The sequence below is a fragment of the Candoia aspera genome, chromosome 5 (genome assembly GCF_035149785.1).
Source record: "Candoia aspera isolate rCanAsp1 chromosome 5, rCanAsp1.hap2, whole genome shotgun sequence".
In the NCBI taxonomy this organism is placed as follows: Eukaryota; Metazoa; Chordata; class Lepidosauria; order Squamata; family Boidae; genus Candoia; species Candoia aspera.
In genome coordinates this window covers 25,462,860-25,485,644 of record NC_086157.1, presented here as the reverse complement: position 1 = coordinate 25,485,644, position 22,785 = coordinate 25,462,860, and the positions used below count along the sequence as shown (strand labels likewise).

General features: G+C 38.9%; 1 protein-coding gene across 1 annotated transcript in view; it reads left to right on the top strand.

The window, feature by feature from the left end:
• Positions 1-22,785, top strand: part of ITGBL1 (integrin subunit beta like 1) — a 122,249-nt gene that overhangs the window by 97,301 nt on the left and 2,163 nt on the right. Inside the window, exons 7-8 of the mRNA XM_063304387.1 lie at positions 12,042-12,158; positions 17,072-17,218. Of these exons, the coding sequence (XP_063160457.1) occupies positions 12,042-12,158; positions 17,072-17,218 (264 nt within the window). The remainder of the gene's footprint in view (positions 1-12,041; positions 12,159-17,071; positions 17,219-22,785) is intronic.

The following is a 22,785-nucleotide window of genomic DNA, read 5'->3' as shown; positions in this document are numbered from 1 at the left end:
TATCTGTGGTAACCCTTAATGAACTTTTGCTGATCAGGACTTAAATGACGAAGTTTTAAGGATTTGTTTACAGATAAGAGATGAGATATGGGAAGAAGAAATCATTTGTTGTATTTTAAGAGCAGGTGATAAGTTACTAAAATTGTTTATACTTGTTGTGATGAAGGGGGAAGTCATTTCTTTATATATTTCTTTTCTTTTTCTTTACTATATTCTTGTTTTTTTCTTTCTTTTCTATTTTTTTCTATTTTCTTTTCTGTACCTTCTATTTTTCTTTTTCTTTTTTTAGTTTGTATTAGTTTTTTTTAATCATTGTAATTGTAATTTTTAATAAAATTACTGTTAAAAGAACAATGGCTTCAGGTCTTAAAAATGTTTAAATGGTATCTACAGATTTGAGATTAAGGTTGATTCATCAAAAAATTGTACTTAGGGTATATTGGACTCACCAAAGAATATATCTGAAAGGATAGACATCCGATTTTTTATGTTGAAAGTGTAAGAAATGTAAGGGTTCACTGACCCACAAGGCAGCTTCATGTGGATATGGTCATGTGATCATTTAGTATCTTTTTGAGATAGTGTATTAAGATAGTGTATTGGTGGATTTATGGGAAAATCTAAATATTAAAGATGTTACTGTAATGTTGAATTATATACCAAAGCTTTGGAATGTAATGTGAGAGGATAGGGTTTACCTTCCAAGGATTGAGTTCCTCCTAAGGGAACATTTCCCTTACATTGTTTCTCCCTGCCCGGAAGGAAGCTATATTCCTGAAAGTAGGACAAAGCTATTATATCCCAGAAAGTCTCATCTGCATTCTTCTCTGCCTCTCTAAGCATCTCCATCTCAGCCAGCTTGATTTCAAGGAAACAACCTTGTTCCTTAGCGATACAGGAGCTTGTTACACCCATACAAGCCCATATGGCCAATAGGCAGATTATTGAGCAATATAGTTATCCACATAAAAAAGTATTGGAAAAAAACACTGTACAGGTTATAGAGAATATAACAGGATTCTCACTGCCACGATAGAACAATTAAGCAATTGATTTAATTCAATTACCCTAAATAATACATTTGTTGGCTGATCAGTTGTTGATTCACAAGGCTTCCCTATTTCAAGTTAATTAAGTCCTATGAGCTCACCTATGGCACACAGTGGGCTCTGCATCAAAAAGTGTGCTACCAGCTGCAGTTGCTCCCTCTTTGCAGACTCCAAACTAGGACAGAGTTGGTGTACTTATACGATTAAGCTGGGCCCCTATACACATTTTTCTGTATGGGAAACTCCATATCCAGAGAGATTTTCATCTAGTGTGCAGTAGAGGAGAAAAGGCTAAACCTAAACTTTTTTTTATAGGGTTATTACAGCCACAGCCTGGATCGGGATATCCCACAGTAGCTATTTATTTATTGTTATTTTATTGTATTTTATGCTATGCTATATCATTATGGAGAGCCAGTTTGGTGTAGTGGTTAAGGCATCAGGCTACAAAGCGGGAGACTGGGAGTTCTAGTCCCGTCTTAGGCCCAAAGCCAGCTGGGTGGCCTGGGGCCAGTCACTCTCTCTCAGCCCTAGGAAGGAGGCAATGGCAAACCACTTCTGAAAAACCTTGCCAAGAAAACTGCAGGGAGTTGTCCAGGCAGTCTCCGAGAATCGGACATGATTGAACGGATTAAAAAAAATGAGATGTGAATAACAATACCCAATGTCCTCACATCTGGTCTGGCCCTGAATAAAAAGGGGAAAAAGTCTGATGACAAGACATTGCTTTGTAGATACACTATTCTTCACTATTTATACTCTCCTTCACTATTTAATGATTACAGTATGTTTAAGATTCGTGCTTCTTGGCACTTAGATCAGAGTGTTTCTGAACATTTCAGAAGAAAACCTCTCCTGGACATATACTGAATATTTGTAAGGCAATGCTTGCTTTCAGGAATTACTGTGGCCATGGATATTTCACTACCTAAGGGCACCATTATACCAAGATTTTGCACCAGTTCAAAATCAGTTATGGGCACTTGTTAGCTGAAGCTGCCTTGTTCTGAAAGTTGAGCTGGCTTTTTCTGGCTTGGCATCAATTTATTTATAATTTATTTATAACTGAGCCCCTGGGCAGACAGTTCTATTTTTCCACTGATGGGAATGGGAACTCTTCACCCTCACTGCTTCCTGGCTTCTGGGCTTAAACAAGCCATTATGTTTCAAGGGAGTTCTAAAAAAAAAAAAAAAAGAAGCAAGCAAGCAAACAAGTAACCTGGCACTTTGCATTGCCAGCTGAATCCTTGCCAAGAGGAGGACAAATCAGACAGAAGTCTTGTCACCTTTAGTTTGGCTACTTTGCATGCGGAGAAGAGCGGCAAGGATCTGCCAAGTGTCAAAACAGCTTAACTCCAGCTGCATTTTAATGTGGACTACCAGGACCTTGTCTGAATTGCTTAGAGATTAACTCCCCCTTTCTCCTATTCCAGCTGCTATAATGGCACATAGCCAAGAGTTTCAGGAGGGAAGGAGCAAGAACTCAAGTGATATCATGGAACTGACACAAATTGCACTGGCATCATTTGCACAATGATGTCACAATGTACAGGACATTGATGTAACTTGTCCCAGATGCTTAGGCACACAGCCATAATATATTGAAAAACTGCCAATATGATATTGTCATCCCTTTGGATGTAATGTAATATGGTGGTAAGGTAACTAGGATTTTCCTTAAAAAAATACCCTGTTTAGTTTACCATCATAGCAACACTAGATGGTAGAGTAATTTATTTTATTTCTTTTTTCGGGACCCATGCTATCTCAGGAGATGGAACACAGATAGAGTGACTTTTTTGTACTCTGCTGAGATGGAGGGAACAATGGCTCATGATGATCTGGAAAATGAGGCATATCCTCACTATATGTACCTTTCCTGAGGCAGGAAATTTTGTGTCTGAGTAGCTGAGCTCTTTCCTGCTTAGATAAAAAAGCTTTGTTGCATTCTTAGTTTTTTCTGAGTGTTGACCTTGACAATCATTTTATTCTTTCACTCTGACTTCTCTGTACACTCAGTTGAAGGGGACAGATAAGGAGGCCTGGATGAAGAACTAGACATTTTGGGTCTTATTCGTATCTTCTTTTTTGCCCTGAGCAGTTCGCTGCTTGTCATCCTCATGAGAGTTCAGAGAAGCGCCAAGGAACAGGAAGCTCCCTGAGAAGCTAGTGTGAATCAGGCCAGGCTCCTTGGAGAGCTTAAGAGTCACCTAGAAGGTTCCTCCTCTTCTCTCTCTAGAACACAAAGAACACAGGAGTTGCAGGAGATGAGATTTCAATGTTTTGGGTTCTAAAATCCTTCCCTCCACATGCATAGTCAGGTACCTGAAGCAGCCACCTCAGTTTGCCGGTGAGTATATTTGAAGTCTCAGAAGTATGTTGTGGGAACTCCCCCAAGAGAGCCCCCAAGGATGAGGAGCTTACTTCATCACAAAGTGGCCGTCAACAAATGGACGTGCACACACAGCCACTGCCACATTTACCTATTGTCTTTTCTTTCAAAGAATGGTCATCTAATAACACAACAGTCAGGTGACCATGCAATACTGTATCATCAGATGACTCTTATTTAAACAACAACAACAACAACAACATTTTTACCCCACTGAACAACTCAAAATGGTTAGGTGATATACCTTCCCCATCTGTCCTCCCACCCCCACCCTTAATGGTTTTGTTTGTATATGAGAAAAAGAGACAGGTACAGAGGCTGAAAGTTTTTTTTCCCTTCTGAGAAAAAATAGGGGAAAATGTCTTCCCCCCCCCCCCCAGGGAAAAAAGAATGGTACAGACACAAGTAGTGGGATTCTGCCCACTTTTTGCTAAGCAAAAAGCAAAAGACTAATGCTATCCACCATTTTTGTAGTCCCTTCCAAACAAAGCAAAAGACTAATGCTATCCACCATTTTTGTAGTCCCTTCCAAACAAAGCAAAAGACCAATGCTATCCACCATTTTTGTAGTCTATATAACAGTTTTATATGTATACAGCCCAGAGGTGTTCTGGTAAATAAAGGCCATGCTAAAGGGAAGTCTTTTGCTCTTCAATGTGCTACTTTCCCATCAATTGTTTATTTTAATTTAATTTTACAATCTAAGCCAAAATACAGTTCAGTAGGGTGAGATATCTAGAGTGTACCAAAGGAGAGGTTTGATGTTGGTAGTCCCAAGCACCACACTGCCTAGCCTAATCCTTGCCCAACTAAGCAAAGTAGCTTAGTGTATTTATTGTACTGAAGCTAACTGTAAGTTATAAACTAAGTATGAAGAGAGATTAAGGGGAGATATGATAGCACTCTTCAAGTATCTGAAAGGAAGCTATACAGAAAAACGTAAGACCACTTCTCCATTGTTCCAAAATGCATGACATGGAATAATGGATTGAAGGTATGGGGAGGCTGATTCCAACTGAATGCTGGGAAAACACTTCCTATCAGTAAGAGGAGATGAGACATCCATCTGCACAATGCTTTAACCTGCATTCCTGAACTGTATAGAGGACTGGATTCAACAGCCCAACTCTATGATTCTGCAATTCATGTAGGGCCAGGACAAAACTAAATGTTTCAGGGTTTTTTTTTCCATTTGGAATTACATCAATTAACAGCATTTAACATGATTATTCTCCTGTAATTATATACAGTATTTCCCACTTCAATCACATAGAACCTTTCTATTCAGTAGCAAGTTTTCAGTGGTCCCCAAGAGCTGCACCCAAGGTTTTCCAGGGGACTGCATGTAGCCCTGAGACCAAAGATTGTGAATAATAATCTTAGTTCATACATACGTAGAATAAATAATTGCAAGTTTAATTAGGAGGAAAGGAATACATGTTTTTTAAAAGCTGTTTGGGTTTCTGGCTATAACCAGAAACTGCTATGAGGTTAGGAAGAGCCTTCTTCTTCGAATGTAGCTCTTTCCCAGTTTCACCTTGAGATGCCAAGCACACAGCTCAGCCTTTCCTCCCATCATACTCCAGTTTGGCTTCTGTAACACCTGGTTGACAAAGCCATAATTCAGAGATTTTTAAAGTGTACCCATTTTTGTGATTTTTGAGCTATTCTAATTAAATTTTTGTTTTCTTTTCTTTTATGGGCAATACAGCTTCCTTTTGCTTACCTTTTTTCTAACAAAGGTAACTTGTCATTTGCTTTCAGAGCCCACCCAGCTCCAATTTCTTGTAGGACTTGCATAGGCAGCCCCACATTTCATCAGTGGGGCATTTTCACAGATCTCACTAGAGACACCGCCAATTAATTCTGCTTACTCTGTTTGTGGAAGGAGTTGTTCAAGAGGATCCCAACTATTAAGGTGTAAGAACAGGTTCCAAACATTTCTTTTTATCCAGGCCTTTTACAATTTATAGTTTATACCAGACTTTCTCAACTTATTGATCCTGGAGGAACCCTTGAAATATTTTTCAGGCCTCAGGGAACCCCTGCACATTCAGGCTCAAATATAGGCCACAAGTTACAAAATTATTATATTTGTTTCATGTCTAGGCCTGTACAGTATATATGCATTAACAATGTTTGTAAACTAAAAATAAGAATGAAACTTATCTCTTTAATGTGAACTTGCCTGAATTTGAATTTTTTATATATATATAAATCGTGATCTCCTAGGGAACCCCTAGTGACCTCTCATGGAACCCTAGGGTTCCATGGAACCCTGGTTGAGAAACCCTGGTTTATACTTTTAAATCCATTGTTTGTTTGCTTATTTTGGTAAGTTGCCCAAAGCAATTGAATGGCTCTAGGTGGCAATTTACTAAACAAACAAGCAAATAAGTAAAGACACACACATACTCTCTCAGACACCCATGTATATATTTATAAGCTATCCTGTACTTTCTTCATTATTTGATATTCCAATAGATTTACTGTACATTGGTTAATAGATTAGCTCAGTATTTCTTTAAAAGGCAGATGATTATTTCCAACCAAGTATTTTTTTGATATTGTCATCAACCCTACTGATGGGAATGAGATAGGGGGCATTATAAAGAGCACTGAGCATTCAGATCAGAATGTGTTATTCCCTAGTACAATGATTATACCCTTTGTCTTAATTCCAGCGCAATCTGCACAATTGGGCTGATATGAGGACATGCAAAGCACTCTCTTAATGTAAAAACAGGCTTAGATTTGTATAGCAGGTGCTATAACTTGACCTCCAATACTTTATGTAAAACCAAATTTCCCCTTTGTTGTTACAGCTGGGTGGAGGTGAAGGTTGAATGAAAAGAACTGTGAAAGCATGTGTGTTTTAGAAATGTAAAAGAAATAATGGCATTCTTAGAAGGCCCATCCTACTGTCACTTAACTTTGGCAATGCACAGGCAGTGTAAGGGGGCAGAAATTCTTGTAAATTATACAGGAAGGATTTGAACATGCTGTATTTAAATCAAAATTAAGAGTTTACAAAGGGGGTTCTATTATCCTCTATACCCATCTAGCAATTGGCTCAAAATACATATAATTAATGATCCTGCATAAGCATTATATTCAAAGTTGCTCTTATCACCAGGCATTTTCAGCAATTTGTGTGTGTGTGTGTGTGTGTTTAAAAGCTCAACAATGGAGAATGGCAGCATAATAGTATTGTGTAGTACATACAATAAAGGACCCAAAATGCCACAGTCATTGTTACATGTTACTTAGTCCTTAAATATCAAGTGAACATTTGCATGTAGGAATAATGAAAACTTTGTCTTTGCAGGTGGGATGAGTGGGGGATGAGTGGGAGTTCTATTTTTTTTCTTCTCAGAAATGTTAACATCCTGAGACTTCATAAATGCCTGTTATAATTTAATGCTGCTCTCCTGAAATGCCAGAAATACAAATCTATACCACCGTCTATCTCAAGCATTATATTCTGTGACACAGGAAAGTTGGCATATTGTCAGTGGTCTCTGGCACCGACTGACATTCTGTGGCATTAGAGAAAAAGACAGACCGGCAGCTTGAGGTGGGGGAAAGAGAGTCTGTGGTTCAGAAATAAGACTTCCAAGCCCTAGTTTGTCCACATCACATTGGCCAAGATGGAAAGCAAGGTGGGGATTTTTTGTTCTTCTTTTTTTTAAAACTCTTGAGCAGGAAACATTTTGTTTCTGTTTGGAAGCATTCCAGAGAAATGAGTCTCTGGCTGTTGCAGATCCACGTGTCCTTTGATTCACAACTGTCATGTCTCAGAGGACGTACTTCTTTTTCGTCTCAATCATGATGGAATCATGGGTGTTTTCAGGAATTTTTCAGGAGGAGGGGAAATTGCCCTCCTAAGCTCCTCTTTCAGATACCTCTTGTTAGACATTGAGAGTGGTAGTTTCTAGCAAAGCAATGAGAACCTTGAATTTTATTTTCTGATTGCAGAAGTAGAAATCTAGAAATCCCATAGCTCCCAGAATGCCCACATCTGGCCATACATCCAAACAACACAAACTTATATGTATCTGTGGAGAAGTAGATTCTGTGTGTCTGTATATCTTATGTGTATCTGTGGAGAAGAAGATTCCATTGAGTTCAAAAAGACCTCTAATATGTTCAGGATTGCAGCTTCATGGATTATCTTTGGCATTAAACAGCAAGAATGTGAAGCCAATTTAGTGGCCTGCTAGAACCACTAAAATGGAGCAGAGCTTATAACACAGCTGAGAAGCTGGCACAGAAAGAGAAAATTATCTTAGATAGCTTCAATGAGCATGTCAGAGAAACACAGGTCATTGATCTTACACACTCAGCCCTCCCAAGCAAAAAGAATCACACACTTAGACAGATTAGGTTAAGATAAGTAAAAGAATTCCTTACTGCCTTTATTGTTGCTTCTGTTACATCCATTTTGGTGAAAAGATGAAGTTCCTTTGTTCTTCTTTTCTTTCTAAATACTTAGTTTGCCCTAAACTCTCAGCCCTACAGCTGCCAAGATCTGCATGGAAGAAAGGGGCAGAAAAGGCTCGAGCACATGGCCCTGATGAACGGAGAGCAGAACAGCATGCTTGCTTCTCTCTGGGTGGAAGAAGGGGAAAGAGAAGGAGAGGAAGTGGAAGTGGCAACAAACAGCTTCCTCAGAGTTGCATTGTGCGACAACTCAATTTACATGCTGATTCACATGCTAATGAGGCATGCTGGATTTGCCAGGACTTCCAACAGAACGTTTACCTCATTTTTAAAGGAGCAAGATCTAGACCTTTTCAATGAGATGTTTCTGCTGCTACATTCCATACACTCATGTATCTCAATTATTTCCCAGAAGCAACTGGTTGCTAAAGCTCCAGTGTGGGGACTTTCCACCAGCTGGGTAGAATCAATAGATGATGTCCTGCGTGTGCATGAGTGTGTGTGGTAGTAGTAAAATGCTTTTTCCTTCAACATAGCAATTGTAGTAAAAAACAAAAACAAAATTAGGACCCACCACTAGATACTAATTTGTGCAGAAGTTCAGGTTTGGAGGCCTTTCTTTTGCAAACAGCTCCATAGCCCTAATTATCTTCTTTAGTTTTGCAGAAAGAAATTGTCCTCCAGTGCTAAGGCCAAAGGATATCTGGAATCTGCACAATATTGGAAGCTTATTGTGCTCATGTTGAAAGTACTACAGAGGGACTCCCTATCTCAGTGTGAACCTGCCTATTGTCAGTGAAAGCTTTTTGAAACATGTCCTCACTTTCCCAGATCCTTTGGTTGGCCACTGAAGAAGGCCCTCTCTAGTTTTGTTCCCAAATGATGGAAAATACTCCCTCAGGAGGTATGCTCAGCTCACAATTTTTCCATCTGGAAAGGAGTCAAGACCTTCCTTTTTATGCTGGCCCTTTCAGTTCTAATTAACAATGATTTAATTATTTTACACAGATTTTAAATGATTAGGTTTTATTTTAAATGGTTAGAATGCTTGAATGGAAAGAAAGATGGAATACAAATGGGATTACTAAATTAAAACATAAATGTATTGCTTTATTTGTAGAGTTTTCTCTTTTTCCTCATGTTCTTTGCCAGATATCCATGTGCAACAACTTGGATATCCCTGCTTTCTTCAAAAACCTCTGAGCATAAACAATATGGGTTTTTAATCCTCTATAAGGAATAAAATTCTCCCTCTTTTTGCCCATTTCTTGTGGAAACCACTTCATCAACCTTCATCCACTTCCAGCATAGCCATCGTTCCATAACATCTTGGCCACATGTCAGAAAAAACATTGATTTCCTTCTGTCATAACATATAAAGGAGATGTCTCTGAAGTTTTTTTTTAAATACACATTTGTATTTAGTCCAGTTCCTTCAATTTACATCATGCCAGTTGTAAGTGCTGATATTTACGTTTTCAAAATTGTACGCCCCCTACAAGAGGGATCCCTGAAAGTTTTCAGTTTTACCCAAACAACAAGAAGTATAACAAACTTGAAGAAAAGAAACTCCAAGGATCCAAAACCAGAACCAAAACCAGGGATTGCCTGTGTTGTGAAGAAGGTGATGGTACAAAACTTGGTATAAGCAGGAAAAGTGTGGAAGAAAACATTTGCTGACTGAAACAGTGAACATTTTGTAACCTATTTTTTACAGTTCCTGTTTCTTCAGGATCTGAATACCACTTTCCCAGGAATTCTCTCACCTGCAATGTAAAATAAGACGTTGAGCATATACAGTATGGCCAAAATTGAGCAGACAAAAATCTAGGTCCTGAAAATAGAGGGAATGATACAGTATATATGAAAATAATGAGCTGGACTGATACAAATGGGCACTTGTTTGTGTGTGCTTTGTATTTTGAAAGCCAATTCAGGAAGTTCCCCTTGCTCACTTTCTCCTTCTGTAAGAGGGTTGCTATGGCAAACCTATTACTCCAGCAAAGGGAAGCAAGCATTGGTGAAGTGCTGATCCTTTTTCAGCTTGACATGAACCTCTGATTACTTAAATGATCAAGACTGCATTGAAAGAGTAGTTTGAATGTTGTGAAGCCAGACGATGTAGCCAGCACGAATGGCCTAGCCAGACACATTTGATAAAATAGTAAAGTTGCCGAAATTACCTTACTTTGGGTCCTGGAAATTTGCCCTCCTGTTTTGTTGTTGTTTGATTACTTAGACCCAGAATGCCAGCCTCTTTTATATGGTGACTTGAAATTTAATTTGTACTGTCTGACAATGCTTCTTCTGTGTCGTCCAGAAAATTTGCTTCTTGAGGAGGATAGAAAAAAAGGTGATGAAAAACACTTCAGGGCTTCATAGAGTATCCTTTCCACTTCAGCAAGAAAAAAAAAAAATCCAACGGGTTAGGTTCAGTTTCTTTTTGCATTCGCTGAGTTGCATTCATGGCATGTTTGAAAATCTTCTGTATTGTATAGCTGAGAGATGTACAGCCTGATGCCGAGTGAGGGCATACCTCCAAATCCCTTGGTTGGGGGAACTAGAACCTCTCCAGTGTTGGTGCCAAATGGTAATCTTTAATATGGTAGAAAGGAATAAAGGGAAGTAATTGCATTAACAAGTATAAGGAAATAACATTAAAGTCAAAGATATCACCTTTAATTTTTCTCATGTATTTTCCCCACCATGTTTTAAACCTGTCTGGACCCACTTTTTGACCACTGCCCCAACATGTACTGACAAGCCAAAGAGAGCCTTAGCCCAGAAAGGTTGTGCTATGTGGATAATGTTAAGTCCAACTCTATAGCTTTGATTCTTCTTTCAACATGTCAAAAGTAATGTATTAAGGTCTACAGTTACTATATTTAATTATATATATTTCCCTTTTGCTTTAGGTAATTAATACACACACACACACACACACACATACACACACACACACAAATCGATAGCTATATAAAACATGTGGAATCTTATTCCACCTATCTAATATAGTCCACATAACTTTCCTATTTGATTGACAAACTCCTCCTAGTTCCACTGCCCTTAGTTTTATTTATTTGTTTATGTAGAATGTATAGAGGATAGCCTTGAAGGGCAGAGAGAAGATCTGTTGCTAAGGTAACAATCAGATAAATAAGGCTTGAGCCCAGGCCAAGAAAGAGATTTACGAAAAGGCCCCAGACAGCGGCCCCCCTTTTAAATGAAGATAAAAGACAAGGGAGGGAAGCACATTCAGACTTGCAAGATTCTGTTGCTATAGCTGTTCTAATAAAAGTAGCTTCAGGCCCAGACAGATAGATTCTGTCTCTTAGGACTGACAGCTTATTAGATGATAGGGTTTTTAATTATTATAATTTTAATTTCACAACAACAGACCTTTGAGGTAGGTTGGGCTAAGAAAGAGGGCCTGGACCCAAATCACTTAGTGAATGTCCATGGCTGAGAATGGACTTCAAATTGGGTCATTCAAATCCTAGTCCAACCATTTAACCACTACTTCACACAAACTCACAGATTTAGCTCTTACTATTATCTGGTTTGCTTAAGCACTTCGGATACATCCCTTTCCCACTCCCCTCACTTTCAGTGAAATTCTAATGACAGTTGAGGAGGTAGGACTGGTAGAGGTTGCCTTTTGGCCAATGTCAGAAAGGGAGACAGTGGTGCAAAGATGATGATTCCAAGTCCAAGTTCTAAATATTGCAGCAATAGGCTGAAAAGGCACCATGGGAGATGGATATCCAAGGGATAGCAAAGAAGGACAATTACTCACTAGTGGGGAATCTGTTTTCTAGGTAGAAGATCCAGGTCTACTACTTAGATGCTCCAGGTGAAAAAAAGAAGCAGGAGGTAATGAGATGAAACTCTGTCCTAAATGGGGCAAGCCATTGCCAGCAACGCTCAACTCAAGGAATAAATAGCCTGATATGGTTAAGAGAGTTTCTGTGTTCCTTTAACACAAAACAGCCCTTACACAGCTATCTTTTGAGAATGCCTTCTTTACAAGCAATACTGCCTTCCTCTTTCAGGCTGATCTTTATATTTCTTTGCTAGTTTGCTAAGTTGAGTCACAGACAAGAACAAATTGACCTTGGCTGCTGGATTTGACTAATGGGAGATGACTGTTCTCACAGGAAAATGTGAATGTGGCCGGTGTACATGTTTCCCTCTGGGAGAATCCAAAATATATGGCAAAATTTGTGAGTGTGATGACCGGCAGTGTGAAGACAAAGATGGCAATGTCTGCAATGGTAGGTCAATTTTAAATATGGGTTTCAGATGATGTAATGTTATGGTTATAATACTAAATTTTACTCCTGTTTTGGAATTATTATAGTGATAATATAAAGGTAACCATTTTAAGAGGAAGGAATATATGTATGGAGATATGTTGGTAGGTGTCTAGGTTAGTGCATTTTTCTTAAATGAAATAAACAACTGATCTCATATCTATATTTTGTAAAACAAACAATGGGAACAAATAGTTTTTTGTTTCTAAAAATGCAAAATTATTTGAAGGAAACAGGAGGGATTGACTCAGGATCTATCATCTGAATTAAATTAATGGGCTACCATATGCTCAATGATTCATGTCCTGGGGAAGCAGAAGGAATAGGAAAGATGAGGGCATCCAAGGTCCTGTGCTGTGCACTTCACCAGTTAAAAAGCTAAAATTGAAATTCAGCAGAATTTCCCTATCCCTAAAATGTTGAGCCTGCCCAACATTAAATGTTTTGCAATCTGTAACTTCCAGTTTGAACATCATATTCTTACATGGCATCAAAGCTGCGTAAAATGTGGTATGGTTTCCTTGCTGAGAGAACTCTGCAGCATTAATTAGGTGTCTTTTTGTAGCTTATTGGTGGGGAACTTGAAGCCCCTTGTTGTTGAGCTACAATTCCAAACATTCTTCCTTATTTTTCATCTCATTGAGACTGGTTGAAGTTGTAATTCAGCAGCTTTGGAGACCCGTAAGTTCATCAGTCCTGTTGTCATTGCAAGTAAATGAAATCAACAAAGAAACTAAAATGACAAGCAGCCAATGGCCATGCTGATAGTGGAGGATGGGAGATGTCATTTAAAACATCCAGAAGAATAGGTTGATTTGAATAGTAGAAGGATTTTTTCCTGCTCTTTTTGGGATAAACATGTAGAACTTTCTAAAAGATTAGGATTTTTATTACTTAAAATTACTTATTTTTTCGGAAGCCACTAAAAACTTAGCAAATGTATATTGTTCAAGAATGACCTAAAAAGAAGTTTTGTTTGCCAGATATTACAAATTTGCAAGATTTTGTAATAGCTCCTGATGCAAAACCTCCACTTCAGTTCCAAATAGATCTACTAATCAGAAAGCTAGAATCTCAGTACTGTGATGGTTTAGAGAAAAAAGTGGGTACTAGATTAGAAATCTGAAATACAATGATAAAAATTTGGTATGAGATTGAGATCAGCACTATACTTGTTAGAAAAAGAGACTCACACTCATTGATTGTAATGCCAAACAGTGGTTTACCATTACATATCTAATAATTCAGACCTTCATTGTAGATCTGCACCTGGATTGTTGCACATGAAAATACCCATGCAGATTTAGGATAGCTTTATGTATCCATCTATATTCTATTTGTGTTATACCGCCCATTCATATTCTATTTGCTGTTGTACATTGGACTTAGGCTATTCCAGAAAAAAACATTTATTATACCATCAATCAGATTTCTTAAAATATCTATTATTGTACCCATTTATAGTATACCTCACACACTTGGGCATCGAAAATACAAACTTATAGAAAAAAATCTTTTAAGAAAGAATGTCTTTTTCCACATAGAAGATATGGGAAACCCCATTGATTAGGCTGAGGTGCATAGGCATAAAAACTTCTATTTTTTTCCAGGCTGCTTCTGGCCATTTAGCATCAAGGAAAGGACTCCGGACTGGGTGCTAACCTCAGTATAATTTCTTCTGCAAAATGGTAACAAGGAAAGTGGTCTTTTAGTGGAGTTCAACTCCTGATGATTTCATGGGAAGAATGAAAGCTTAAAGTCCCTTAAGAAGCAGAATAAGTTAAAGCTGGGAATGATCTTGGAGAACTAGTAGGAATTCTATCCAAGACTCAGTGCCTATTGAAAATGTAAATGGAGGTGGAGGTGATCTGAATAAGAATTGTCTTCTGCCTTCTCTCACTAGCAGAGATTGATTTATAGCTCACTTTTCCAACTCTAGGCTGAGGTAAATATAAGGAGAAGCATATGATGGATGGGAGCATAAGCACCAATGATCTTGCATAGTTACAGGGGCTTAAAAATGCTACTGTCCATCATCGGATGAAGAAAAAAATTGAGCATTCTCAGCAAGATCTGTTACCCTTTTAAGAAAGGAAAGGAATTGAAATCCTATATGCATTGTTCTGTTCTGATCACATTCTAAGCTTTATTCGCTTAAACTGGTGCCCTTGATTGGAGTGGAACTTATTTCATCATGTAGCTTTCCCTTTCTCCTTCATGCACTGAACACAGAAAAGTGTGCTGTGGTATTCAAATTCCTCATAGAATTACAATGTTCAAAGAGACACTGTGGGAAAGAAAGCTTGCCATGGTAGGAAATAATATAGGGTAGTTAAATATTATGCTTGATAATGTACTGTAAATTGTCCTTTCAGAGTTAGAATATTTTTACCTGAGTTGACTTGTCATTTATTTTTTAAACACTTTTTGAGACTTAGTAATTGCCCAGTTAGCTACTCACTTTTAAGATGACATAGAATGAAACACTAGTAAAGTCTATGTAACTCAAATGGAAAACAACCCACTAGATACATTTAAAACAATAGCCAATTAAAATGAAATGCTAAAAGAGGTATCACAAAAAAATCTAAGAATAACCTATTTTATTTTATTTTATTTTATTTATGTAAAAATGAAAAAGCGCAGCAGAAATATACAGGGGATAAAAGGGAAAGAAAATAAAGATCTTTGCCTGGCACTGAAACAGTGCCAAAATAGACTTTTTAGAAAGCATACTCTACAGCTGGAACTGGAGCTATTATTAAATACATTCTCAAGGACAGCCCCATAAACAATGTTCTGTAGTAATTAAATAGGAAATTCCTAAGGTATAAATCATTGAAGCCAAAAGATCTTAAAACAGAATTGTAGCTGAGGTACTAGTTTAAGATGGATACAACTTAGGGAAAGCATGCAGAACATGGCTTCTTGATTTTTCTTCAACCCTTTTACCAGCAATGGCCATAGGAAGTGTGTGTATTTTCTTCTGTGTAATGAAGTAAAATGAGATGTGTGTGTGTGAGTCTGGTGTCCCCTTGCAGTGTGACTGGGTACATTTGTATGTAGGGGTACCCTGGGAAGCACAAGGCAGAATCACATGCTCCTCCCTAGCTCACCCAACCAGGAGGGAGAAGGGATGGGGCTTAAAATAGAAAAGTTGCCAACTTTCCCAGCTGCTGTCCAACTGCCTCCCCCATAGGGCAGCACTGCGGAATGTTTTTCTGGATGTTCTTTTCTCCATAGCCTCTGTCTGGGTCTGGCCCACTTTTGAATCTGACCTTTCTCTTGCCAGTTTCTCCCAATAGATCAAAAATTATTTATTTGTTTGTTTGTTCGTTCATTCATTCATTCAATTTATATAGCCACCCATCTCAAAACATTCTGTTTGGTTTTCAGAAAGTTATCCTGCTGATGGACAGACAGACAGACAGATTGAGATGGACAGACAGAAGGAGCAAGACTGCCTTTTTGTCTGTCAGCAGACAACTCTCTGAAAACAGAACAGAGTGGGGCCAAATTTGGTGTAGTGGGAGACAGCAACAAAAGAAAAGTCACGTTTGAAAATGGGCTGGATCTGGCCAGCGGCTTTAGGGGGAAAAAAAACCAAGGAATTTTTGCAGCCAGATGAGAGAAGCAATTGAGCATCAACTCAACACATCAACTGAACACAACAAGAAATTCCTCTACTGATTGCCTACAAGAGAGGAATGGTAGTAGGGAGTGATGGTATTTTCACTTCAGGAATAGAAGGGAAATCCCTGGAACTAGGAGCTGTAACATGGTAGAAATTGCCTCTAAGGAAGAATTGTGCACTCCACAGCTATGAAGAAAATATCACAAATCTATCTTCACTGCGTTCTCTTTGGAACAGCGGGTGGGATAATTAATCACTGACCTTAATAAGCTCCAAGTGCAAAGACCACTGGGAGATACTGTACATGGCATTATAGGGATATTCAAGGGTGCCCTGATCCTTGCATGTGGAACAGCCATTGATCTCCAAATGTTTTCACTAAACAACTTCATTTTAAGTAGCATAGAGAATAAGGAATAAGGTGAGGCCAAAGCAGAAACATCATGTGGCTACCCAGAAATCTGTACCACTATTTCATTATCCATCTTAATGTGTCTTGTAGGGAGAAAGACAACCCTAAATTTCCATAGGAAGGGATCAGGCTGGGACAAGATAATAGATTTCAGATCTTCCTCTCTCAGGCTGTTAGTCTCCCATCCAGGCTGTGACCAGCTTCCATTTGGGCAAAATGCAAGCATTAGAAATGCATTCTGAGATCGGCAAATATCCAGCAGGCTCACCATTCTTCATTTGAATAGAGATCATTGTATCTGCTGAATGTTCCCTTTCTCAAAGCTACAAGTATAACAGGAGCTTTTCTTTATGGATTGTTGCAAACTCGGTTACCTTCATGCAGGTGCAACCATTTTGATTTAGCTCAAGTACCCACTTGGAGATAAGGCCATTATCCTCCATGACAAGATCATGCAACTTAGTTATCAATAAGAATTTCATCAGGGGCATTTACCCTAATAATAACTACTACTACTACTACTATTCATTTATGATAACAACAACAACAACAACAACAACAACTCTCAATGACTCTGGGCAGCTCACAACAATCAAACAAAGAAATTACAATAAAATCAATAAAAAATAAAAAATAAAGTTTCATTAGGGCTTGAACAAAGTTTCTGACAAGACTCTTCTACAGATATTTAGCAGAAAGCCTTTTTCTTCCAACCTCAGTACCATGACAGGGAAAACAGTGCTGGGAGGGAGCAGGAATATATCAAATATGAGGCAAGTCACCTCTGCATATTAAAGTCCCCGCCTCATGGATTCTCCTTCTATTTAGATTACGGGACTTGTTCCTGTGGTCGCTGCATTTGTAAGGATGGATGGTTTGGAAAATTGTGTCAACACCCAAGGAAATGCAGCATGGCAGAAGACGAGAGCAGAAGTTTGTGTGAATCGGCCAATGGCGTATTGTGCTCAGGAAAGGGTAAGTATGTGGGGAACTGAGTGGTGCTTTGGTTGGGCATGTTCCTGAAGATTAAAAAGTACAACTTGTGCTTTACAACTTGTGGCCCTGTCTTTGGTAACCCCTGGCTGTTAAAACAGCTTTTCAAAGCATGTTTATAATACAGAGAACTCTTGTTGCGAAGTACTCCACATTGTATTTAGAAGCTCTGTCCTCAGGAACTATTTACCAACAGCATGCAATTCCATTTGGTGGTGTCCTTGTGGGTGTATATATTGATATGGGGTCATTGTGTATTGTGGAATATGTTTTAGCATTACACTCTAAGTGCTACCAGCAGCAGGTGACTGTACATTTGCTAAACTTGTAAGAAGGAAATTTGCTATTGAGCAGAATGGAAAAGTTCTCTTCCACCACCCACACTCCTTCTCTTGCACTGTCCATGCAATACATATCCATCAAAGTTCATTCAGTTCCCTTATTTTAGAGGTGTTATAAGTTAGCAAATTGTAATAATCAGCTTTCACTTATAAATTGTATTTTGGTCTAGTCTTTGAAGATCAGTGGCATTTGCAACAAATAGGGTCCTGGTTAGAATGCCCTGATGGTGAGTCCAGGGAAGAAGAAAAGAATATAAGACAGAGTCTTCTAAGATGAAGTAGAATGTGATATTTTTATTTTTGTAGAATAAATTCAGTCTCCCATAAAACATCTATTTAGTGGAGAAGCTTAACCTAAGAACATAGGGCTGTATCCAGCCTTCCTCAAACATTTTGGGAAATTGGGGCAGGCAAAGGAGCACTGCAGGATTTGATTATAATTTGCATGAATTTCATTTACCACTATAGCACACCTATACTTTTGTGTTTTATGTGTCCTATTGTGTGTGCATGTCTGTGTGCGTGTGTGATGTATTTTTTGCCAAAATCACATTTTTTTAAAAAAAAATTCACTTGATTTGTCAGAAAAGAGGTCCAGCTTCTAAGTGGTGATATAGATAACAGCTTTTTACTAAATCTGATTCTCCAGAACTGAGATGAGACTCTGTTACAAAGCAGGAAGGGAAATTAAAATCCCCAGGGTTTTCTCGTAAAAGATTCTTAAAATAGTCTGCCTCCCATTAGACTGAACCTCCTGATTCTCATTTTTTTCTCTCTAGAACAAATATAAAGGAGGTTTTTTTTTTTTTATATAATTCTTACTGAAAGCCTATAAATTGTTGGGTATATCATCCCCATCCAGCAACTTGTTTCCTTCATGGTGTAGAATAGAGGAGGATTCACATGGTGTCTTAGTTTCCATCTCTATTCTGCTATCATTATAACTTCAGTCTCCCATAAAACATCTATTTAGTGGAGAAGCCAACGGGTTAAAGCTGGATTAACCAAAGGCCATTCCTTGTGATTAGTCCATGCTAACTACCCACAGCATGGTTTCCAATGGCCCTAGAAATCTGTGTCTTTTTGAGATAGAGAGGTAATGTAATGTACTGTAAGGTAATATAGGTATAGGTAATGTAAATTATTGCCTATTGCTCCTTTCTCTTTCTGTCTCTCTGTTTTTGTCTGTCTTTGGTCCCAAGACTGTTTTTGACATTTGCTGATGTTTACCGCATAAACATCAGGCTATATTTTTTTGGTAGCAGAGCTAAGTGGCATATAGGTAGTCCTTGCTTAGTGATCACTTGTCCAGCAACCATTATGAGAGCACCAAAAAACGAGACTTATGACTGGTCCTTGAAGTTGCAGCCGTCACAGTGTCCCCATGGTCACATGAACATGATTCAGGTGCTTGGCAACCGGCTCAAATTTTCGACAGCTGCAGCATCCCACGGTCATGTGCTTGTCATTTGCAACCTTCACAGCTGGCTTCCGATAAGCAAAGTCAATGGGGAAGCTGACAGGAAGTTGTCACAGTCACATGATGTCGCACGTAACGACCTGCAGTGATTTGCTTAAAAACAGCAGCAGAACTGACATTGTAATTCAGTGTGGTCATGTGACATCATGCTTAATGACCGTACCACTTAGTGATAGAGTTGCTGGTCCCAATTGCGGTGGATAAGTGAGGCCTAGAGGTAGGTGCTTGCTCTGATTTGGATATAGGAATTGACTAGGAGTGTGCTGAGTGCAAACTAAACTGGAAATTATTCATAGTAATTTTCCAACAGACATAATGAACTCAAGAGTCCTGCAACATAAGGGATAGCTGTGCAGTTGAGCAGTCTTACACATCAGGAAGGTTTTAATTCCCTTTTAAAATAAAATGATCCATATCTCAAGATACAAAAAGGAGTTTGCTAGGAAAAGAGGGATGCAAGGTAATAATCACACACAGACAGATTTCCAGATTAAATCAATACAGTCATCCTATAAAAATGAGTTACTGATTCCTTCCTTGAATAATATTCAGAATTCATTACAGAGATGATGGGTGGAGAAATTTCATCTTGTATCCCTCCTCCTCCTCTCCCTCCTTGAGGACTATCCTCGGTTTTATAGAATATGGTGGACGATGGAAGGTCAGTCTCTCTGGGGAGACTGACTGTTGCTTTACCTAATTGAAGAAAATGCCCCATTCCTGATTTCCTGGATGGGGCCTGCAAATCAGAAATTGCCTATTGCTGAACTCACCTTTTAAAGGACTGTTGGTGGAAAGTTAAAGGTTGCATTTAGTTTTCACCAATTGGGCCATAGGAGTATATGGCACAGACTTTTTGGGAAACTGCTGAATTCCATTTATTTAGGCAAGGGGAATGCTGGCTGGGGAATTCTGAGAGTTGAAGTCCACACATCTTAAAGTTGCTGCTGTTGAGAAACACTGACTTAGATGATAGCATAACCCAAGATTCTCAGCCACTGTCTTGTTTTGGCAAATTAAAAATAGTAACTATGGTTTTTCTCTACCTGCATTTCAAATTACCCTGGGCCATATTATGGCAGAGTCATCCTATTTATGGCAGAGTCATCCTATTTGCTTCGTTTGGTCACCCTATATAATCTGGAGATTCTTGGATTTCTTGAATTCACATAAATTCGACTTCTTCAAATCTTTTAAAGCTACCTTTTCTCAAAAACTCTGCAGTCTGGAAAGTATACTCACAATGTACTATTTTTAAGTTGAACTTCCACTTACAGTAAGTATGAAAACAAAGTAATATATTTTATAAGTAAATTTATAAAATACACCAAGCGTATAACTGCAGTACAACGTGACTTTTGAATGACAGTCTTGTTTGCAGAATAAGCCCAGCTAGGTGGCAGCATCTAGCTGACCTTGAAAAAGCTAAATTGTGACCTTGTCTGGGTAGGGAAACAAAGTAGAATTGGGCCCGGTTACTACTTGGATAAAGATTCCAGGAAATACCAGGGATTTATGCTAGATGGAGAAGTTGAAGGAAACATACTAGAAGAAGGCAATGGGAATCTGCATCTGTATTGTCACAAAGAAAACTAGTGAAGTCACTGGGAGTCAAACTTGATTCAAGGAGGATCCGGCAGTTCTGCACACTGCTTGTTATTCAGGGGGATTTTAGCATATCTGCACACACCGTTGAGATCATTAGTTTGAAGACAAGTATTGTTGGAGAGAATTAACTCTTCTCTGCTGAAAAAAAATGACTCTTAAAAGATGGACCTCTTGGCACAGTGTTGTGTGGCATCAAATGTTTATGATGTTTATTTGTTTAGTCGCTCCCGACTCTTCGTGACTTCATTGACAAGCCCATGCCAGAGCTTCCTGCCGGTTGTCAACACCCCCAGCTCCCCCAAGTACGAGTCCGTCACCTCTAGAATATCATCCATCCACCTTGCCCTTGGTCGGCCCCTCTTCCTTTTGCCTTCCACTCTCCCTAGCATCAGCATCTTCTCCAGGGTGTCCTGTCCTCTCATTATGTGGCCAAAGGATTTCAGTTTTGCCTTTAATATCATTCCCTCAAGTGAGCAGTCTGGCTTTATTTCCTGGAGGATGGACTGGTTTGATCTTCTTGCAGTCCAAGGCACTCTCAGAATTTTCCTCCAGCATCACAGTTCAAAAGCATCTATCTTCCTTCTCTCAGCCTTCCTTATGGTCCAGCTCTCACAGCCATATGTTACTACGGGGAACACCATTGCTTTAACTATGCGGACCTTTGTTGTCAGTGTGATGTCTCTGCTCTTAATTATTTTATCAAGATTTGTCATTGCTCTTCTCCCAAGGATTAAGTGTCTTCTGATTTCCTGACTGCAGTCAGCATCTGCAGTAATCTTCGCACCTAGAAATACAAAGTCTTTCACTGCCTCTATGTTTTCTGCCTCTATTTGCCAGTTATCAATCAAGCTGGTTGCCATAATCTTGGTTTTTTTGAGGTTTAGCTGTAAGCCAGCTTTTGCACTTTCTTCTTTCACCTTCATCATAAGGCTCCTCAGTTCCTCTTCGCTTTCAGCCATCAAAGTGGTATCATCTGCATATCTAAGATTGTTAATGTTTCTTCCAGTGATTTTAACTCCAGCCTTGGATTCCTCAAGCCCAGCATGTCGCATGATGTGTTCTGCATACAAGTTGAATAGGTAGGGTGAGAGTGTACAGCCCTGCCGTACTCCTTTCCCAATCTTAAACCAGTCCGTTCTTCCGTGGTCTGTTCTTACTGTTGCTACTTGGTCATTATACAGATTCTTCAGGAGGCATACAAGATGACTTGGTATCCCCATACCACTAAGAACTTGCCAAAATTTGTTATGGTCCACACAGTCAAAGGCTTTAGAATAGTCAATAAAACAGAAATAGATGTTTTTCTGAAACTCCCTGGCTTTTTCCATTATCCATCGGATATTGGCAATTTGGTTCGTAGTTCCTCTGCCTTTTCTAAACCCAGCTTGTACGTCTGGCAATTCTCGCTCCATGAATTGCTGAAGTCTACCTTGCAGGATCTTGAGCATTACCTTACTGGCATGTTAAATGAGTGCCACTGTTCAATAGTTTGAACATTCTTTAGTGTTTCCCTTTTTTGGTATGGGGATATAAGTTGATTTTTTCCAGTCTGATGGCCATTCTTGTGTTTTCCAAATTTGCTGGCATATAGCATGCATTACCTTGACAGCATCATCTTGCAAGATTTTGAACAGTTCAGCTGGGATGCCGTCGTCTCCTGCTGCCTTGTTATTAGCAATGCTTCTTAAGGCCCATTCAACCTCACTCTTCAGGATGTCTGGCTCTAGCTCACTGACCACACCATCAAAGCTATCCCCGATATTGTTATCCTTCCTATACAGGTCTTCCGTATATTCTTGCCACCTTTTCTTGATCTCTTCTTCTTCTGTTAGGTCCTTGCCATCTTTGTTTTTGATCATACCCATTTTTGCCTGGAGGCATCAAATGAAGCATAGCTAATAGACAGAAACCCTGGAGGTCTGGTGTTCTTTTCATACAGCTCATGCCCAAATGTTTGCACTCTGGTCTGGGAAAAAAGTGCTCAAAAGAAAAGCAAGGGGGATATGTGAGCCAGGTTGCACTTCCACACAGCTAGAAGATAATATACAGTCCAAAGAGACTTGTTCTTACTACCTCACCCTGTTTTTATCCCTTTTATTCTTTGTAGTTTCAGTAACCTT